The sequence below is a fragment of the Capricornis sumatraensis genome, chromosome 17, assembly GCF_032405125.1.
Source record: "Capricornis sumatraensis isolate serow.1 chromosome 17, serow.2, whole genome shotgun sequence".
Taxonomy (NCBI): domain Eukaryota; kingdom Metazoa; phylum Chordata; class Mammalia; order Artiodactyla; family Bovidae; genus Capricornis; species Capricornis sumatraensis.
This window is the reverse complement of record NC_091085.1, coordinates 61034761-61054071: the sequence shown is the minus strand read 5'-3', so window position 1 is coordinate 61054071 and position 19311 is coordinate 61034761. Positions and strand designations below refer to the sequence as shown.

Genomic DNA, 19311 nt, shown 5'->3' with positions numbered 1-19311 from the left:
ATTCTCCACCTCTGGCTCCAACAACTCCGCCTCTCCTTTCGTCCCCGTAAGAAGGACGGCTAGAGTCAGGAGCTGCCCTCGAGGACCCCACTAGAGCGCTGACACTCAAAGCACAAGGTGTCCCTGCCCGCTCTATTGTAATCCCTAGCGCATTATCTTCATTGTAGCTCTGTAGTACTTTTTAAAAATTTACCCATGGATGGAGAAGCCTGGTAGGCTACAGTCCATGGGGTCGTGAAGAGTTGGACACAACTGAGCAACTTCACTTTCACTTTTCACTTTCCTGCACTGGAGAAGGAAATGGCAACCCACTCCAGTATGCTTGCCTGGAAAATCCCAGGGATGGGAGCCTGGTGGGCCGCCGTCTATGGGGTCGCACAGAGTCGGACACGACTGACATGACTTAGGAGGAGGAGGATGGGTGGTTAGAGTCCCATGTTAACACACAAAAGCCTACTACTTGAAATACCACTTTAAATTCTAAACAAAAACTATAAATTTTCCAACTTTATATTTCAAAAAAATTTAACAGAAAAATTGGAACAGTGCAATAAACATCTATTTTACTTTTCACCCAGACTCACCAATTATTAATGGTGTGCCACATTTGCTTTCTTTCTAAACACACACCTTTTAATTTGTGAGCTATACACAGTTATCATCCACGTCATTTTAAAGGAAACACCCCTTTAAAGGTTAAATCTTATCCAAAGTACTTACAGAAAAGAGCATGTTCTTCTTATCTTGATTGACAGCCCGTGGGTCAGGGACAGGGTCAGTGTGCTTGATGACAGAGACAGATTCACCTAAGCAGGTGGCAATACAGAAGGTTTGTTTAGATCTATGCAATTCACACTTAGAACCCTGGTACCCTCATTCACTCATGCCAATACCACTCTCAGGAAAAGGGAAAAAAGGCCCAATTCATTCAAAATGGTAGAAACTAGTAAAATTCAGTAACAGAAACTAATACAATATTGTACAGCAATTAGCCTCCAATTAAAATAAATAAATTTTAAAAAAAGAAACTAATTTCCAAGAAAAAAAATCAAAATAAAGGAATTTAATTTTGAAGTAAGATTCAAGTCAATTACCTTTATTTTCTTAACTACTCAAATTTAGTTCATTTTCCAGTATCATTTTATACTCTAATATAGTGGATGTAGATTTGTTGTATACTTATATATACACACATATTGTGTGTATGTAATAGTTAAAAAGCTGAAAGTATATTTACTTTTAACAAAATGAATAAACTGTAGATACAGATATGAATACTGAGGCTCATCCACTGTAAAGCCTGTTTTTGTTCAATAATGCCAAAGATGAGAAATGAAAACACTGTTCTAGATAATATTTGCATGGACTTATCAACCATTCTACTTCAATAAACCAAAAGGAAAAACAGCAATCAGCAGCAGTAAAAAAGAAGACATGGAGTAAGAGACCACTTCTTAGAACTTTCACAATGTCTTGTTGAACCTGGTTTCAACCTAACCATCACCTATGAAATGCAGCTGACCCTTCAACAATGCAGCAGCAGTTGGGGGGCCAACCCCTCTGCATTCATAAATCTGCACAGAACTTAGGCCTGGCCCTCTGGATATACAGTTCTGCATCTGAGGATTCAATCAACTGGTTTATTAATGAAAAAAATCTGCAGATAAGTGGACACATGCAGTTTAAACACATATTGTTCAAGGGGTAATGGTATACAATGAAGGTGAAATATGGCCCTGGCTGTTAAGTCAAATTTAAGGAAGCAAATTTCACTCTCAATATTTAACAAAAGACTCTGGTTCTTCAATCTAGCCTAAAACTAGAGTGTGATTTTTATTTAAAATGGAAATTATTTTTGTATGCACAATATGAGAATTTTATGTACAATCCAATCAATTCCCTACCATTTTATGGCTTAATCAGCTTCCAAGTTGTTGCTGATAACAGCAGTTTTAGTAGATAAGCTATTCATAAAGAACAATAAAAAATACAGAGTCCAGGTTACTCATGTCCCTACTTCTAAGACATCTAGTTGCTTTTCAAAACTAATCATCAGATAAATCTTTGAATTTTATATTTACTCACCTTTTAATTCAGGTTAGCATTGTGTTTAAGTTAATCTTTTGACCACCTTACTTCCAGTTAATATGAACCCTCCACCCTAGACTGTGCCTTTATCAAACAAAAACGGGAAAATGTTCCGAACAATCCCAAATCTAATTAGTGTTCAAATTTTAGGCAGTAAACGTTCACCATTTTGGAAAGTGCTGACTTTTGTTAATTGTACATTTTACTACTGCAAAGTATGTGAGGTGTGAGATAAGTATTCCTGGAGTCTATTTTTCCTGCCTGGAAAAAAAACACTAGGTAATTAATTCACTTTCCACAAAACAGAGACAACAATACTGCTTCAACTTTATCTCAGGCTACTGAAGGAATTTTCAACCTTTAAAAAAACTTTTAAAATCAAAACTACTTTTTAATCAAATTTAAATATAAGAAGGCCTTATGAGATGAAAGCCAACTGTTTTAAAATTATAGCTTGGCATCGATTGGCAGAAAGACTAATTAAGCTATGAAACAAACATCTTGGAAAGACTGAGATGGGACACACCATCAATGGACAGTGGGACAAGAGTCAGCTCATCATCAGCAGGAATCTGGGCCTCAGGAACTAAGCAGCTGCCAATGCGTGATAGTTACCTGTGAGAATTGACTGGTCAACTCTTAGAGTAGTAGATTTGATGGATGTTAATCTTATATCAGCAGGAACTTTGTCACCAACTAATTGGGGAGAAAAAAAGCAGCTTAAATAAGCAACTTTTGAAATCATGTTACATGAAAAAGCTGTCTCCAAATCAAACACACCATTTAAAGAAAATAAATAGTCTGTATCCAGCACAAATCTAATCTGCTACAGGGCCTGCCTTGGTGGTTCAGTGGTTCAGACTCTGTGCTTCCAGTGCAGGGGACGTGGGTTCAATCCTGGGGAAGTGGGATCCCACAGGCTGCATGGGACTCACCCCCCACCCTCAAATCTGCTACAATAAGCAATATAAGCAACTTGTCCTCAGGGTCATAAAAACTCTTCCTGGATAAATACAAGATATGAAGTACATAAGTAAGAGAACAATGATGCTTGGGCAAACAGCTCTAAGTTCACATTATTTAGTCACACTCACACACACACAGGGCACAGCAAGGGGGACCGAATTATAAACTGATTTCTTCCACTGGGAAAGCTAAATTATCACAAACAGGAAACAAATACCTCTATAAAAAGATGCTCAATTAATCTCACTCATAAGAAAAAGGCAAGATAAAACAACACAGACCACTTTTTAAACTATCAAACTGACAAAGGAGTTGAGAAAAAAGTGTACTAAGTTTGAAAGAATGTACAGAAACAGGGCTTCTTTATACAAGGTGACCATAAGATGTAGAAAGTTTAGTTTTAATAAGCAAAAAAAAAAAAAAAATCCAAAACCCCTAAAACAAACCAAAGCTACAAATCACTTAGAGTGAAGTGCATGAAAAGTCAAAGCCAAAGTCACTCAGTTGTGTCTGACTCTTTGCAACCCCATGAACTAAACAGTCCATGGAATTCTCCAGGCCAGAATACTGGAGTGGTAGCCGTTCCCTTCTCCAGGGGATCTTCCCAATCCAGGTCTCCTGCACTGCAGACAGATCCTTTACCAATTGAGCCACCAGGGAAACCCAAGATCCTTTTTCTAGATCTTCCCGACTCAGGAATCGAACTGGGGCCTCCTGCATTACAGGCAGATTCTTTACTAGCTGAGCAAGTGCATGAGCAGGTATTAATGAAAATTCGGTGCTTAGTGCACTGCTAATAAGGACAGACTGAACGTAACATCACTAAACATACCATATAATATTAGTATTCATTTAATATTTTTAACTCAACTAGGCATCCAGACTTTGTGACAATCCTACATACACCACTGAGTACAAAGAAAAAAACTTACAAAATCTCGGGAGGGCAAACTGGTAATACATATCAAAAGTGCAAAGCACAGGGGTTCCCTGGTGGTCCAGTGGATAGGACTCTGAGCTCTGCTCTTGCTTTCACAGCCAAGCGCACAGGTTCAATTCCTGGTTGGGGACCTGCGATCCCTGTAAGTCGCATGGGACGACAAAAAACCAAACAAAAATGGCAAAACACAATCTTTTTACCCCATAAATTCCACTGCAAAGAATTTATTCTACAGATATGCTTGCAGTACATAGTTATGTTTGTTTTTTTAATCAGCAATAGAAAGGTCTGTTCATACTGTGTTAAGTGTCTATTAAGTCTATTCATACTGTACATTAAGTGGAGAAAACACAAGTGTGCAGCACTGTGACCATGGAGCTCCGCTGTCAGGAGAAAATACCTCTGGCAGGGATAACAGACTTACAGCACCAGACAGCAGGGCAGGGGTGGAAGGAGACTCTTCACCTTGTCTGTATGTACCCTTTGGTACCTTCTGAAATCTGCATTATCAGATAAATGAAAAACCTCTGTGTAACCTCTGGGAGATCTTTAAGTCAAGTGAGTCTTCTTTTCTGGGCCAGAGTTCCTTTAATAGCTCTTAAATGGGCCATGTCTTAGCCCCTTTCCTTGATGGTATTTGAAATAAATGCCACAACACAGACCAAGGAACACGTAAAGCCTGTATTCCACCTGCACCCTGAGAACAATGCCCCGAATACGGTAGGCGTTCAAGAATCGTTAGATGAGTATGTTTCAGTATCAAAGCAACTGAACAGTAAACATTAGTACAAAGCAGCTTTCCCTGACTCTCGGAAAGGTACTAAGGTGTTTTTAAGAGTCTTATGCAAGGACAGCTAACAGAACAAATAAGCACCGTTCCCCCTACAAATGCATATATTAAGTTAAATCTTACTTTTCCAGACTTACGCTACCGTACGGAACTGTAACTGTCACTGGTTATACATAACTGGTTATACTGTCTATACTTCTTAGACAGAATCCACTTCTAAGTAGAGGATTGATTTCATTTGTTAAACCTTCAATTTAGTTCTAATATTTCTGTGACTCACAGCTTTTAAACTCAGGGAGAGTACAGTTCATGAAACAAACCCTATAACCTATGTAAGAAACGCGGTCACGAGGCAGCACAGAACAAGACTGCCAATATCTACTCCCAGGAGGCAGAGATCACCCTGCACTTGACTGCAGGGACACACAAAGTCACGGTGAAATTCCTGCTGGAAATGCTTATGCAACAGCCGCAATATTCAGATGGAAGACACTAGAAACTTTCATTTTATTAATAACACAATTCTGCTCATACAATAGTAGTAAGTAACTGTATCTTAAAATTTAGTGGCCTTCACAACCTAAAACACTTCAGCAAGATAAAACTTTAAAATAGCTTAGGGAATTCCCTGATGGTACACTGCTTAGGACTGCACATTTTCACTGCCGAGGGCATTCGATCCCTGGTGATGGAACTAAGATTCTGCAAGCTGCTCGTGCAGCAAAAAATAAACGTATAAAAATCTCAAACAACCTAAAAAACTTTTCCTGAGTTAGTTCTGGCAGTCGTAATTTGACCCTACATAACCTTGAACACGAAAAGGATCCAAGTTCAACGAGTGCGTGGCCCTAAATGGAAAAATTACTTGACAATGTTCCTTTAACGTCTGAAGCAATTTATGCCATGATCCTACAGGAGCAGAAAACTTCTAACATGGCATAGCAGTCACCACAATCTATAGGCCCGTTTGCACTGTAACAATTGAATGGAAACCACCAATCTGAAAGCAGAATGCCAGGAATTCTCTGGTGGTCCAGTGGTGAGGACTCCGTGCTTCCACTGCAAGGGGCATGGGTTCAGACTCTGGCTGGGAAACTAAGCTCCTGCAAGCCACGTGGTGCAGCCAAAAAGGAAAAAAATGAAATAAAATAGCACAAGGTGTCATTTTATACTGGAGCTGAATCTCTCTTAAACAACTCCATATATTAGCTCTAAGCTTGTACTCTCATATACCTGGCCACAATTTAATTAAGGTCAGCAAATCTAATATTTTAGAATTGAGGATCCAGAAGTTGTATCTTGCCATTTATTTTGCTGTGTTTCAGTGGGGCAGCTCAGAGGATTAAAAATGAATGAAAAATGTGTTTTTGAGGCAAGAAATACTAAGATTAATTTTTTTCCTCAGTAACAAAGTCAACATGTAAGTTACTAGTTTAAGGCAGGATTGATACTATATATGCAGCATTTAAAATTATGTTAACGTTTAAACTCGCATTACAAAGAAGCAGCTTATTTTTACTCCTAAAAGTCTGTTTTAAATATATGAAGGCTATTTCTGTTGTACAGAAATTATATTGATATACGTTTAATTATTGGTTAAATATTCAAGAACGAGTCAGATGTAAAACGCTAGTGGAACAAGTGACCGGGAAGTCCTTAACACTGATGTCATGCTTTTATTAAACTTTTGATCCCTCTTGTAACAATCATTCTAACTGGAAGGCAACTACATATGTAGGAACTCAAAGATGACCTGGAGATCTAATTCCCTGACCAGGGATCAAACCTGGGTCCCCTGAGTTGGTAGAATAGCATCTTAGCCACTGAACCACACAGGAAGTTGCTTAAAATTGATCTTATGCTCTTATTAACTTTTCTTCCATCCTGTAACAGCCATTCTAACTGGCAGGCAATTATGTATTCAGGAACTAAAAGATGACCTGGGGACCTTTCATAAACTACAGAATCTTGGGGCCTGCTCTTTAAGAGCCTGCTAAGTCGCTTCAGTTGTGTCCGACTCTGTGTGACCCCATAGATGGCAGCCCACCAGCCTCCGCCGTCCCTGGGATTCTCCAGGCAAGAATCTGGTTCAATGCATTTGGGATCCAGGAACCCATTATTTTAAAGAAATTCTCCAAGCACACTAAAAAACTAATACAAGGGGAAAAATGGCTTAGTAACTGGTGTCACAGACCCTGTGAAGACCCTGCTTAGAACAGTCTCCTGTGTGCTGTTTCTCATGTGCCATGTATGCGAAGCTCTAGGCTGAGAAGACCCCAAGTCCCTAACACTTGGGAAATGCGCTACCTTGAAAGTTTCATGTTTATCTCCATTACAAATGATCTCTCTGTGGAAAAGGTGCGCATGTGCTCAGTCGTGTCTGACCCCCTGCGACCCCATGGACTGCAGCCCGCCAGGCTCCTGTCCACGGGGATTCTCCAGGCAGAAACACCGGGGTGGGCTGCCAGGCTCTTCTCCTGTGTGGAAAAGGTGCTAAGAGCATAAATCCAAACTGGCCTTAAAAACCTGCCAAGTTCTAGTATTCTCTTAGTGAGAAAGACACTCCCTTGCATCATCTTGACCAGACCAACTCATGTCCTCATTCTAGACAGGAAACTAAAGGCAGCAATAGGGGTCTTGCCTAAAGAACTTCAATTAATGAAAGACTTCCTTTAATTTACTGTGTGACTCTGCTTTTTGTTTGGAGGAGTCAATTTAGGATTAACTCTACAAGGAAGCAGGTTGTCTAAAGAAGTAAAAGATCCATGACAACAAAGGCTCAATGACTACTTTTCAGCTAAGACATAATTTTCTTTTGTCTGCAGGCTTCTGTGAATTCCAGGCCGAGGGTTTTGTGCAAGAGGAGTAGGCAGTCTGTTCCGATGATCACATCCAGTGATATTTCCCTGATGGGGCATGTCAGTGCCCTCAGGGCAAGTGGTAGTGGAAAATTCTTACTCTTGCCAACGGGATGCTCTGCAATTTTTTCCTCTGAAAATTTTTTTGTCTCGAGTTCAGGCAGTGTAATAGAAGAATAAACTGTTATAAACTACTTTCTGTTTAACATCTGACACTTAAAATTCAGCTCTTGGCTCCTTAAGTCTGTAGGCTCTTTAAAACCCGCTATCACAACACAGACTTCCACTCTGAACAAATTCTTCAATGTATACTTTATGGTGAGTTACCAAGAACGCAAGTAAAAGTCATTTAAAGGAAATTATTACTTGGCCACATTTTAGAACTGAATGAACACAAGCTTTCTTAATCTTAAAATCTGGGAAAGACTATTTATAAGGCCAGGATGATTTAACATTGGTTATATTATTATGTCAAAAACGCTGACAGTTAAAATCAGCACAACTCAGAAAAAGCCTTTTTTGAATTGATTATACATAAGGAAAAAACCTAACTTATTGTGGCAAATTCTACCAGTTTATTCAAACCTTTTCTTTTTTTTTTAAAGAAAACTATATATAAGATCAGAAAATTACCTCTTAAATACCACTATTGTTTCTGAGTTTAAATGGCTCTGAGGAAAAGCCAGCCATAATAGAATTAACCTAAATTAGTTAAACATTTAACTGTGACTCAAACATTTTCCCTCCTAATTTGAGTCATAAATTTTGTAGTTAGGAAAAAAATGAATGAAATTCACTTGAGAAGCTCTACCTGCCTACTTAACACTATTTCCAGGCCTCAGGGTGAGCATGGAGGAACATTACAAACTGCCATAGCTTATACTGTATTTGTTCCCAGTCCAATTTGTAGGATATATTATCTATGATGAAACCCATCTTTTTAAAATGCAGACATATCATTCTCTTTAAAACCTTTCAACAGCTTCTTCCTACTAGACTTGCTTCAAACAATACTCTTCAGTTTCTCAAAAGTTCCGAGTCTTCACAAATGGCCAGGCTTTCCTGGAACTTTCACGATCAGGCTGGTGTCCGTCACAACGCGCCACAGAAGGTGCCCGCTTCCCGACACTCATCACATTCATGTCTGCTGTGTCCTCCCCACTGGACCACTAGCCCCACAGGGAGGTCGCCTAGTCTCCTGATTTGCCAGCCCTGGCACTGTGCTGAAACAGTGCACACCAAGTAAAATATCTGCTGTGGAACGAAGTACCTGCACACACATCATTTTCTTTAAAAAAAAAGGGGGGGGGGGCACCAGAAACTTATGATAATGATCATCAAGTTGAAGACTGCCACAAAGTTAGCAACAATGAAACGTCAGGATCAAAGAGATCTTAGCCTTGGTTGGGCTGAATGAAGTTTAACAGTGGTTACTGCTTAAAATATAGACTGAAAACAGAAGACACGTCTGCTAGCAGAGGACTAGAGATATTGCAGGGAAAGAGAAATGTGAAAAAGACTCATGGGCTTTAAGTGACAGGACAACTAAGACTGCCAAAGTGTCCTTATGTGTAAGGGTGGAAGATAAGGTCTCGACTAGGAACCAGACCCGATTTACATTAACTGTATTCAAGCATGGGCACCAAAGAAGCCATCAAGATGGTAAAACAGGCCATCACAGGATGAGGAATCAGACTTCTATGTGCCTCCAAAGAGAAAAACTATTGTACAGAACAGACAAGTATGTTTTAGCTCCTTATAAGGGACATTTTATAATAAAACTGGCATAATACATAATTGCCAATAAAAGTAGCACAGCTGTTCCTAGGCAGGGAAGTTTTTAGTTGCTAGAGGTGGAAGCTAACTGGTTCATTAGATGCTGTGGAGGCAGCCTGCAGCAAGGTTACGCAAGGTTAGAGTACACAGGATCTGGGATACCAACATGCATTTCTCTTTATTACAAGAGTAACGCATGCTCTTTACAAGGTGAAAACCCACCCCTCACTTCCCTCATCCAAACATCTATTTATCTGTTAACACTATTTATCAAACACCTTTCTCTATAGATAACACTTACTAAAATTTCATTAAAATAAAAATTACAAACCTTTAACATTGGTATGTACTTAGCGGTTTCATTCTTTTTTAATGGCTACATAGTAATACCTAAAGCAATCATCTCTAAAGCTCAACTTTGGAGAATGCTTATTCTACACTAAGCACTGCTGTAAGAGCTTTATGAATTCTATGACTATCTTCATTCCCTGTTTACAGATAAGGAAAATGAGGCACGTAACTTGCTTAACGTCACAGGTATTTCACAGCCATCCTGTGATTAATCAATCAGTCACTATTTTCACAGCCATCTACATGTTTCCAATTTTCCTCTTGTGCACTTCAATTACTTCTGGAGAAGAGTCTCAGAAAACAGAATTTTCCTACAAATGTATACTTGCACCAAATTAATTTTCTTGCCATTTCCCCATACTCTCAATCTTGTATTCTGACTACCACTAACACCAAGCAGGAGAAGGAAATGGCAAGCCATTCCAGTCTTCTTGCCTAGAGAATTTTGTGGACAGAGGAGCCTGGGGGGCTGCCATCCATAGGATCACACAGTCGGACACGACTGGAGCGACTTAGCAGCAGCAGCTAACACGAAGCATGTTATTTCTTAAAATTATGTTATCATCTTCAAAATAAGTTATTTTATATTCTCACATAGTCAAGTCTCGTGATGGTGGCAGTCTTGTGTCACACTTAGGAAATGTGTTCCCTGCACTTTGTGGTTTCTTCTAATTTCCCCCAAATCTTAATCACAATAATGAGGGTTGGAAAGACTGGCACTTACTGTACTGTAACTGCCACTGAGTCACAAGGAGAGGGGAGGAGGTGATTACAGGAAAATGAGGAAATGTCAGCCCTGTGAAATTCAGGTCAGGCTTCAAGACCAACTGGTCCATCATGATCTGATGACTGGGGATACCTTTCTGAGTTTCTCAGAACTCATGGTTCTTAGTGTCTTAGTTGTTCTCACAGCCATCAATCAATTATTGCTCTAGGTCTCAAAACCCTCTGCTTTTAATAGCATCCACGCTAATTTGTTTTAGACTGTTGTTCTGCTTATATACGAGTTAAGATTAAGAACTTATAGCTCTATAAAACAGATATTACTTACAGGAAAAACTAAAATAATGATTTCTCCTGGTTTTTGGTTACAGATGACTCAGATCTACATCTCTAACTAGTTCTGCTCTCTCATCCTTCTCACTGTGAAACAACTCCGCATGGGGGAAGAGACAAAAGACAACAATCCTTATTTGGTCATGCAGTTTTGCTTCTACATCTCTGAGCGATGTTTATCATTTTAGGAACAGGTGAAAACTGTTTAACAATATTCCAACAACACCATGCAGACTGCTTAATCAGACAATATTTTACAGTTTAACTGTAATGACTTTTCCCAGTTTGTTGAGATAAAAACCAACCTGTAACACTGTGTTTAGGGTACAAAACATTTATATATACATACTATATGAAATTACTACAATCAGTTAATATCCATCAACCTCACATAGTTACAACTGTTTCCTTACGATGAAAACTTAAGATATACTCTTAGCAACTTTCAAGTATATACTATAATTCTGTTACCTATAGTCACCATGCTGTATATTATATTCCCTGAACACATTTGTCTCACAACTGGACTTTATACCTTCTGACCACCTTCACCTAATTCCTGCACCCACCATGCTAGAAACCACCAACCTGAGTTTCTCAGTTTGCTTTGCATGTGTGAGAGTGTGTTTCCTTTCTTAAAGATTTATATGTAAGTGAGATTACATGGCATTTGCCTTTCTCTGACTTCTTTCACTTAAGGTGAATCCATGTTGTTGCAAACATAAGGACTTCCTTCATTTTTATGTCTCAGTAATACTCGTGTGTCTGTGTGTGTGTGTGTGTGCGTGTAGACACATTTTCTCTATTCATTTATTCACTGATGGATACTTAGGTAAACAGTGCTATAATGAATGCAGGGGTGCAGATCTCTTAGGGAGACTGATTTCATTTCCTTTGAATATATACCCTAGAAGTGGAAATGCTGGATCATATGGTATACAGCCATACCTTTTGGGTTCAATGCCACCACAAAAGCAAAAGTAGAAACTACCCTGACTGAGAACCCACCTTCCAATCCAAGGCATGTAGGTTCGATCCTTGGTCAGGGAACTAAGATCCCACATGCCATGGGGCAGCTAAGCCCGCACGAGAACTACAGAGCCACGTGCCACAATTAGAGTGAAGCCCGTGGGCCGCAACAGAAGATCCTGTGTGCCACAACTTAGACCTGACGCAGTCAAATAAATAGACATTAAAAAAGAGAGCAGAAGTAAATACTGCAATAAACTAAGTGATACAAAGATATGTTTATACTGTACTATATGAGATGCAATAGCACTATGTAAAAAACAATGTACATACATTAATTTTATGAGATTTTATTGCTTAAAAAAAAAAAAAGCTAATCACTTGAGTCCTCAGTGGGTCAATCTTTTTGCAACAGTAACCAAAGATCACTGATCATAACAATACTGAAAAGTTGAAATATTTGTTTAAAAAATGCAATATTGTGCAGCACAATAAAACTAGGTATATGCTTGTAACTTCATTTTTTAAAACCAACAGCTAGAATCTTGGGGTGGAATTCTGGGGAGAAGGACAAAAGAATCCCCTGAAATTGCATGCAAGATTTCTGAACATGTGTATTTGGAAAAAAGAGTCCAGATTTCATTAATTCTTAAAGGAACTGTGTTCTATACATGATTAAGAACTACTGCTGCAGAGTTTTGCTCCTCAAAGTGTAGTTCACCAGGGAACTTGGTAGAAATGGAGAACAATGAGGCCCACTCCAGACCAAAGTACTCAAAATCTACACTTTAACAAAATCTTTCTTGCACATGAAGTTAGAGAAGCAGCTGGATGAACTTAAAGGCCTGTTTTTGTTTCTTTTAAAAATAGCCCTTAAGCCAAGGATGATTTTTACATTTTTAAAACTCTTGTTAAAAAAAATCTTTTTTCTCCTAGAGACTGTTTGGGGCCACAAAACCCAAAATATTTCTAAGGTAGCTCTGTTAAAAGTCTGCCAAGCCTTCTGCTCTACAGCACAGAATTAACTTTTTGATATTTGTGTTAGAGAGCTCAACAGGTATGAATTAAGTGTTTGCTGACTATTCATTCAGGCTGCTCCAATTCCTTTTTTTTCAAAAGCGAAAGAAAAAAGGCTCACAGCCCTAGCTAAAGAAATGATAAGGCCATGTTATCGGAATCATACATCTCGAGCCAGAAAGCTCCTTAAGAGTCTACTCCAATTCCTAGATTCTGTAGAGGTCAGGTTAATTTACTCTGTCCAGTGTCGTGTGGAATTCGGATAATAATACAGGTTCTTACATGAATCAGTCATCTATCCATTTTACAACTTTGTCTTTCTTTTTCCTCAACTGCTTGGAAATGCCACTTCATACATGTTACTAAATCTCATTACTGCAAGTTGACTATCAAAAGTGAAACTTCTCTTCCTTAAATAGTTACCAAGTTTAAGAATTATTCTTTTTTATTAAGTCCTAAAATTGCTGGCACAACTGCTGAATATTTATTCTTCAATTTAGGAAATATAAAATCAATTTCTCCAGAAGCTAAGTAAAGCAAACAGTTTTACGTTGAGACTGTGTCATTTCTAACACTTACATAATCTTAAAATATGATTTACTCCAGAGTATACTACAGGACAGAAGTCATCTGAGGATATTTATGTCCTTGTGCTATTCATCAACTCTGGGTTACCAAGATACAAGACGTTTGTTTCAAACAATTTCAAAAACAGTTGCCTTAAGAAGTCAATTACCCACCTCCCATGCAAATGCTGAACACCCCCAAATTCTGATGTTAAAGACTTTCATGACTTTGAAAGCTTGATTCACCTTGATATTAGCAAATAATACAGAACACTGAAACACTGATGTTCATCTCTTATAAATTATACCCGTATTTTACTACTTTTGGTTTCCATCTATGCAGAGAAATATTTTTCTGACATTATAATAATACAAAGTTATTGTAGTTTCAGAAGATGAACACATGGGTAACCATATGTTTACCTGCCAAATCTATTCTATTTGGTTCCTGTAGTCTAGATACTTAGAAGTATACATAAGGATTTATTCTGCATGCTTATACAGTGTCTTCCTGGAAATGTTATTAGCTGGCATAGCAACATCAAAAATACAATTTCCTTAGCTCCCTCCATCTCCCCCTCAAAAAAGCCACCCAGACTAGACTTTAGAAAGTACAGCAGAACCGTTCTACCATAGTCTTCCACAAGTTAGCAAAAAGAAGTTTATCATCTCAAGTCAGATGATTCTTACATCCAAACAATGACTACAAAAAGGTCGGTCTCTTTATTTGTGCAAATACTCGCTTTGATCTTCAAAACAGTTAACAATAGTCTCCAGTTTTTCAATTCATCAGAAAGAACCTTCACAGTCAATTTCATAATTTAAATAACAGTATAAAAGTTACCGTGTCTAAGAGCACAATTTATGCCATTTATCCCTTCAGGCCATGCACAGAGTAAGACTTTGACAAGAAATAATTTAGATCTATGTTTAGAATTGAAATTCATTTCTACAGTTTCACAGAACTGAATTATTGGGCTAAATGCCAAATCGCAGAGTCAACTAGATTACGAATCCTAAAAGTAGAAGTTAAAATGCCTCAACTTTTATAGTCTTAGTAATAAAGTAAATAGCTATTTATCTGGCCCAGTTCAAGCAGTCACAAAATATTTTTCCAAAATGTTCCATCTAAATCAATTTAAATGCCTTAGGGTTACATTTTTCCCAGTTCAGTGACCCACTGGTTCTAGTAATCTAACTACTATTTCTAATTTGTATCTAAATATTTAAAAACCATGAAAAGTCACCAGAACAGACCAAACAAAGAGTATATTGACAACCTAAAAATTAAAACTGTGATTCAGGCTTCCTCGACGTGGTAAAGGGCATCTATGGAACTCAAAGCTAACATCATACTTCATGGTAAAAGGCTGAATACTATTCTCCTAGGATCAGGAACAAGATAAGGATGTTTACTCTGGCCTCTTCTTTTTAACATTCTACTGAAGAATCCAGCCAGGGCAATTAGACAAGAAAAAGAAAAGGCACCCAGTCTAGGAAAATAGAAAAATTATTTCTGTTTTCAGATGACATGGTCTTACAGAAAGAAAAACCTTAAGGAACCCATGGAAAACTATTTGAGTAAGAGTCCACCAACACTGCAAGTCAATGCACGGGCTATAAATCAGTGCACAAAAATCAACTTATTTCTATACACTAGAAAAGAACAATCTGAAACTGAAATTTAAAAAAATCAATTCCAATTACAAACAGCTCCCAAGAAAACAAAGAACACTTAGGAATAAACACAACAAAAATAGCATAAAACTTGTACACTGGAAACAGAGTGTTAAAAGAAGTGAGACCTAAATAAACAAAGATACACTCTTGGTCAAGCATCAGGAGATTTAATATTGCTGTGATAGCTGTATTTCCCAAATTGAGCTACAGAGTCAACATAATTCTTATCAGATCTAGGCAGGCTTTGGGGGCAGAAATTAACAAGTTAAACTTAAAATTCATATGGAAATGCAACGGACTCTGAATAACCAAAATAAAATCTAGAAAAACAACAATGCCAGGAGACTCAAATTTAATGATTTCATAACTTACTACAAAGCTACAGTAACCAAGATGGTGTGGTACTGGCAGGAGGCTAGACACACGTATCAACTGAATAATAGTCAATTTGTAGCAGGAAATGAAGTCAGTTGATTTTTGACAAGGGCGCCAGGAGAATTCAACGAAGTCTTTTCAGTAAATGGTGCTGACACAATTGGGTATCCAAATGCAAAAAAAGGAACCTGGACCCCTACTTTATACCACATACAAAATTTTTGTGACATCAGATCATAGAACAGCTTCTTTGGTATGACACCAAAAGCATAAGCAATGAAATAAAAAAAAGACAAATGGGACTCATCAAATTAAAAACATTTATGCTACAAATAACACCATCAAGTAAAAGAGAAACCTACAGAATGGGAAAATTTTGCAATTTATCTGATAGACCAGCATATATAAAGAACTCTTACAATTCAACATTATAAAGACAACCCAATTAAAATAGCCAATGGATTTAGATATTTCTCAAATATGACATACTAATGTATTAGAACCTAAGGACATGAAAAGATGCTCAATATCATTACGAAATTAGGGAAGTACAAATTAAAATCACAGTGAGATAATACTTCACGGCTAAAATTTTAAAAGGCAAGTGTGGATGAGGATGCAGAGAAACTGGAACCTACATTCATTGCTGGTGGAATGTAATATGATGCAATCACTTTGGACAATGGATGGGAAATTTCTCAAAATGTCAAACAAGTCCCTCTAAGCCCCAACATTTTCCTGTCCAAGTACATATCTAAGAGAGTGAAAGCATATGTTTACACAAAAACTGTACTCAAATATTCAGCCTAGCATTATTCATAATTGCCGGAAAGGGGAAAACAAATATCTGTGAACTGATGAATGAATATACAAACTGTGGTGCACCCAAACAGTGGAATACTACTGAGCCGTAAAGAATATAGTATTCTACACACAAATGAAGTATATGATTTATGCCACAACACAAAGACTCCTGGCAACAATACTAAGTGAAAGAAATCAATCTCAAAAGGGCATTTGTTGTGTGATTCCATTTATATGCAATATCCAGAATAAGCAAATCCCTAAAAGCAAAGTAAACTGTGGTTGCCAGGGACTGGGGAAAGGCGGGCAGAGGAAGTGACTGCTAATGAGTATAGGATTTCTTTTTTGGGGGAAGATGTTCTAAAATTAGATAGTGATAAAGACTGTACACTTAATTACACTTAACTCAAAAACCACTTAATTACACTTTAAAGGAGTGAAATGTTTTGGCATGTGAATTGTATCTCAATAAAGTGGTTTTTAAAAAAATGTGAATTGGACCGCCAACAAATTAACGTGTGAAATACGTATACATTTACTAAATATACTGTATATTCCCTAGTAAGTTAACCGTAGCTGAAGACAGAAGCAATAAACCACAAAGACTCAGCTTCAACTGTTAGTTTCAAAATGTGACTAACAGTACACACACCCATAGGGTGGTTGATGATTAAAAACCAAAGACTAGGAAATTTATCACTGTATCTGGCACACACTTTAAGCTTAGCTATTACTGAACTCATGCACAGAGACGTCAAATTATCTGTTCTGCACAGAAGCTGCACAAAAAGCAGATTTACACTGCTAAACCTACTCCACACTTCAGACTTCAGGTTTTATTTATTACAGAGAGCTTTCTACATGCTCAGCAAGATTACAATGATCGGTGTGACAGTTCTGCCCTTAAAGTGCATGTTGCCTAGTAGTATGACAATAGTGTTTAATAAAATGTTCATTATCTGTCTAAAACTTGTTCCCAGCACTGTGTATGTGATGAAAGTGAAAGTGGAGAGTGAAAAAGTTGGCTTAAAGCTCAACATTCAGAAAACGAAGATCATGGCATCTGGTCCCATCACTGCATGGCAAATAGATGGGGAAACAGTGGAAACAGTGTCAGACTTTACTTTTGGGGGCTCCAAAATCACTGCAGATGGTGACTGCAGCCATGAAATTAAAAGACACTTACTCCTTGGAAGAAAAGTTATGACCAACCCAGACAGCATATTGAAAAGCAGAGACATTACTTTGCCAACAAAGGTCCGTCTAGTCAAGGCTATGGTTTTTCCAGTGGTCAGGTATGGATGTGAGAGTTGGACTATAAAGAAAGCTGAGCGCTGAAGAATTGATGCTTTTGAACTGTGGTGTTGGAGAAGACTCTTGAGAGTCCTTTGGACAGCAAGGAGATCCAACCAGTCCATCCTAAAGGAGACCAGTCCTGGGTGTTCACTGGAAGGACTGATGTTGAAGCTGAAACTCCAATACTTTGGCTACCTGATGCAAAGTGTTGACTCATCTGAGAAGACCCTGATGCTGGGAGGGATTGGGGGCAGGAGGAGAAGAGGAAGACGGAGGATGAGATGGCTGGATGGCATCACCAACACGATGGACAAGGGTTTGGGTGGACTCCAGGAGTTGGTGATGGACAGGGAGGTCTGGCGTGCTGCGGTTCTTGGGGTCACAGAGAGTTGGACACCACTGAGCAACTGAACTGATGATGTCAGTGTGAGGTGATGGTGTGACTGGTGACTGAGGAAAAAACAGTAAATGTGGGAGTGCTTTGGAGACAGAATCCACTGGCCTTAGAGACAGAATAAGAGAGGAGAGAATTAAAATGATTCCCAAGTTTCTCTCAGTTAACCCTGTGGTTAGAGTGACTTACTCAGATGGGAAAGATCGGTAAGACCCCAAATTCAGAGAAAAAGAAACTGAAACAGACAGAATAGACGTAAGTCTATAAGGATGTAGGGAGAGGGTGGGAGAGGGTTAAGATGTATGGAAAGAGTAACACAGAGGCTGACATCATCATATGTAAAATAGCTAGCCAACGGGAATTTGCTGCATGGCTCGGGAAACTTAATCAGGGGCTCTGTATAAACCTAGAGGGGTGGGACGGGGACGGAGACGGGAGGGAGGTTCAAAAAGAGAGGACATATGTCTACCCATGGCCGATTTATGTTGAGGTTTGACAGAAAACAACAAAATTCTGTAAAGCAATTATCCTTCAATAAAAAAAATAATTTAAAAAAAAACACTTCCATTGAATAGAAGCTGGTCTTAATTTATTTCTTCAAAAGGCAAGATGATGCCTTGAGGATCATGGTCTATCTGATGCTGTAAACCACTGCCATCTACTGATGCAAACCAAGGATAAACGCTTTGGGGGTAATTTCTCTAAGTTTTTAAATATATTGAACACACAGAAATAGTCTATCCAGGATAAAAACTCTTATAATATCTTAGTTTGAGAGGCTGAAAGTTTATTCCCAGACTAAGCTGGAGAACTGGAAAATATACAAAGTCAAACAGAATTTTGTGCAATACTTAGGCGATCTTTAAGTACACCTACCACATGATATAACTGTGCAAAGACACCTATCTTCCTCCAGCATTTCCTTCCTCAGTTACTAGGCACCATCACCACCCAGTCACCTAGACTAGATATCCTGTCAGTATCTTTGATTGCACACCCTACTCCCATCTACCCCCAAATCTATCCAGTTATCAAAACCTGTTGCTTAGCACCTAAATCTGAGGCTCACTTCAAACTATATATGACCATAATTCCATGCCCAAGAGAGATTCTGAATTGATATTTTGGGTTGAGACCTGGTAAAAACTTTTAGTGTCCCCAGATAATTCTGATGTGCATCCCTGCTTAAAAACTGCTACTCATAAACTCAAAATCCTTCCCTCATTATTCTTAATGCTACAGCCCCTGATATCACTTGCTCTCATTAGCTCCTGCCTATCTCCAGCCTTCCCACTGTGACCTAATTCCTACATCAGCACCAGAACTCCCCCTCGAACTCATGTTTTTGCTGTAAAATCCATGGTGACAAATGGTTAAATCTGACT

General features: G+C 38.4%; 1 protein-coding gene across 2 annotated transcripts in view; it reads right to left on the bottom strand.

The window, feature by feature from the left end:
- ATP2A2 (ATPase sarcoplasmic/endoplasmic reticulum Ca2+ transporting 2) overlaps nucleotides 1-19311 on the bottom strand; it is a 56453-nt gene that overhangs the window by 23231 nt on the left and 13911 nt on the right. For both annotated transcript variants that reach the window (XM_068989832.1, XM_068989831.1), the window contains 2 exons: nucleotides 2704-2784; nucleotides 721-806 (listed from right to left, as the gene is read on the bottom strand). In XM_068989832.1, the coding sequence (XP_068845933.1) occupies nucleotides 721-806; nucleotides 2704-2784 (167 nt within the window). The remainder of the gene's footprint in view (nucleotides 1-720; nucleotides 807-2703; nucleotides 2785-19311) is intronic.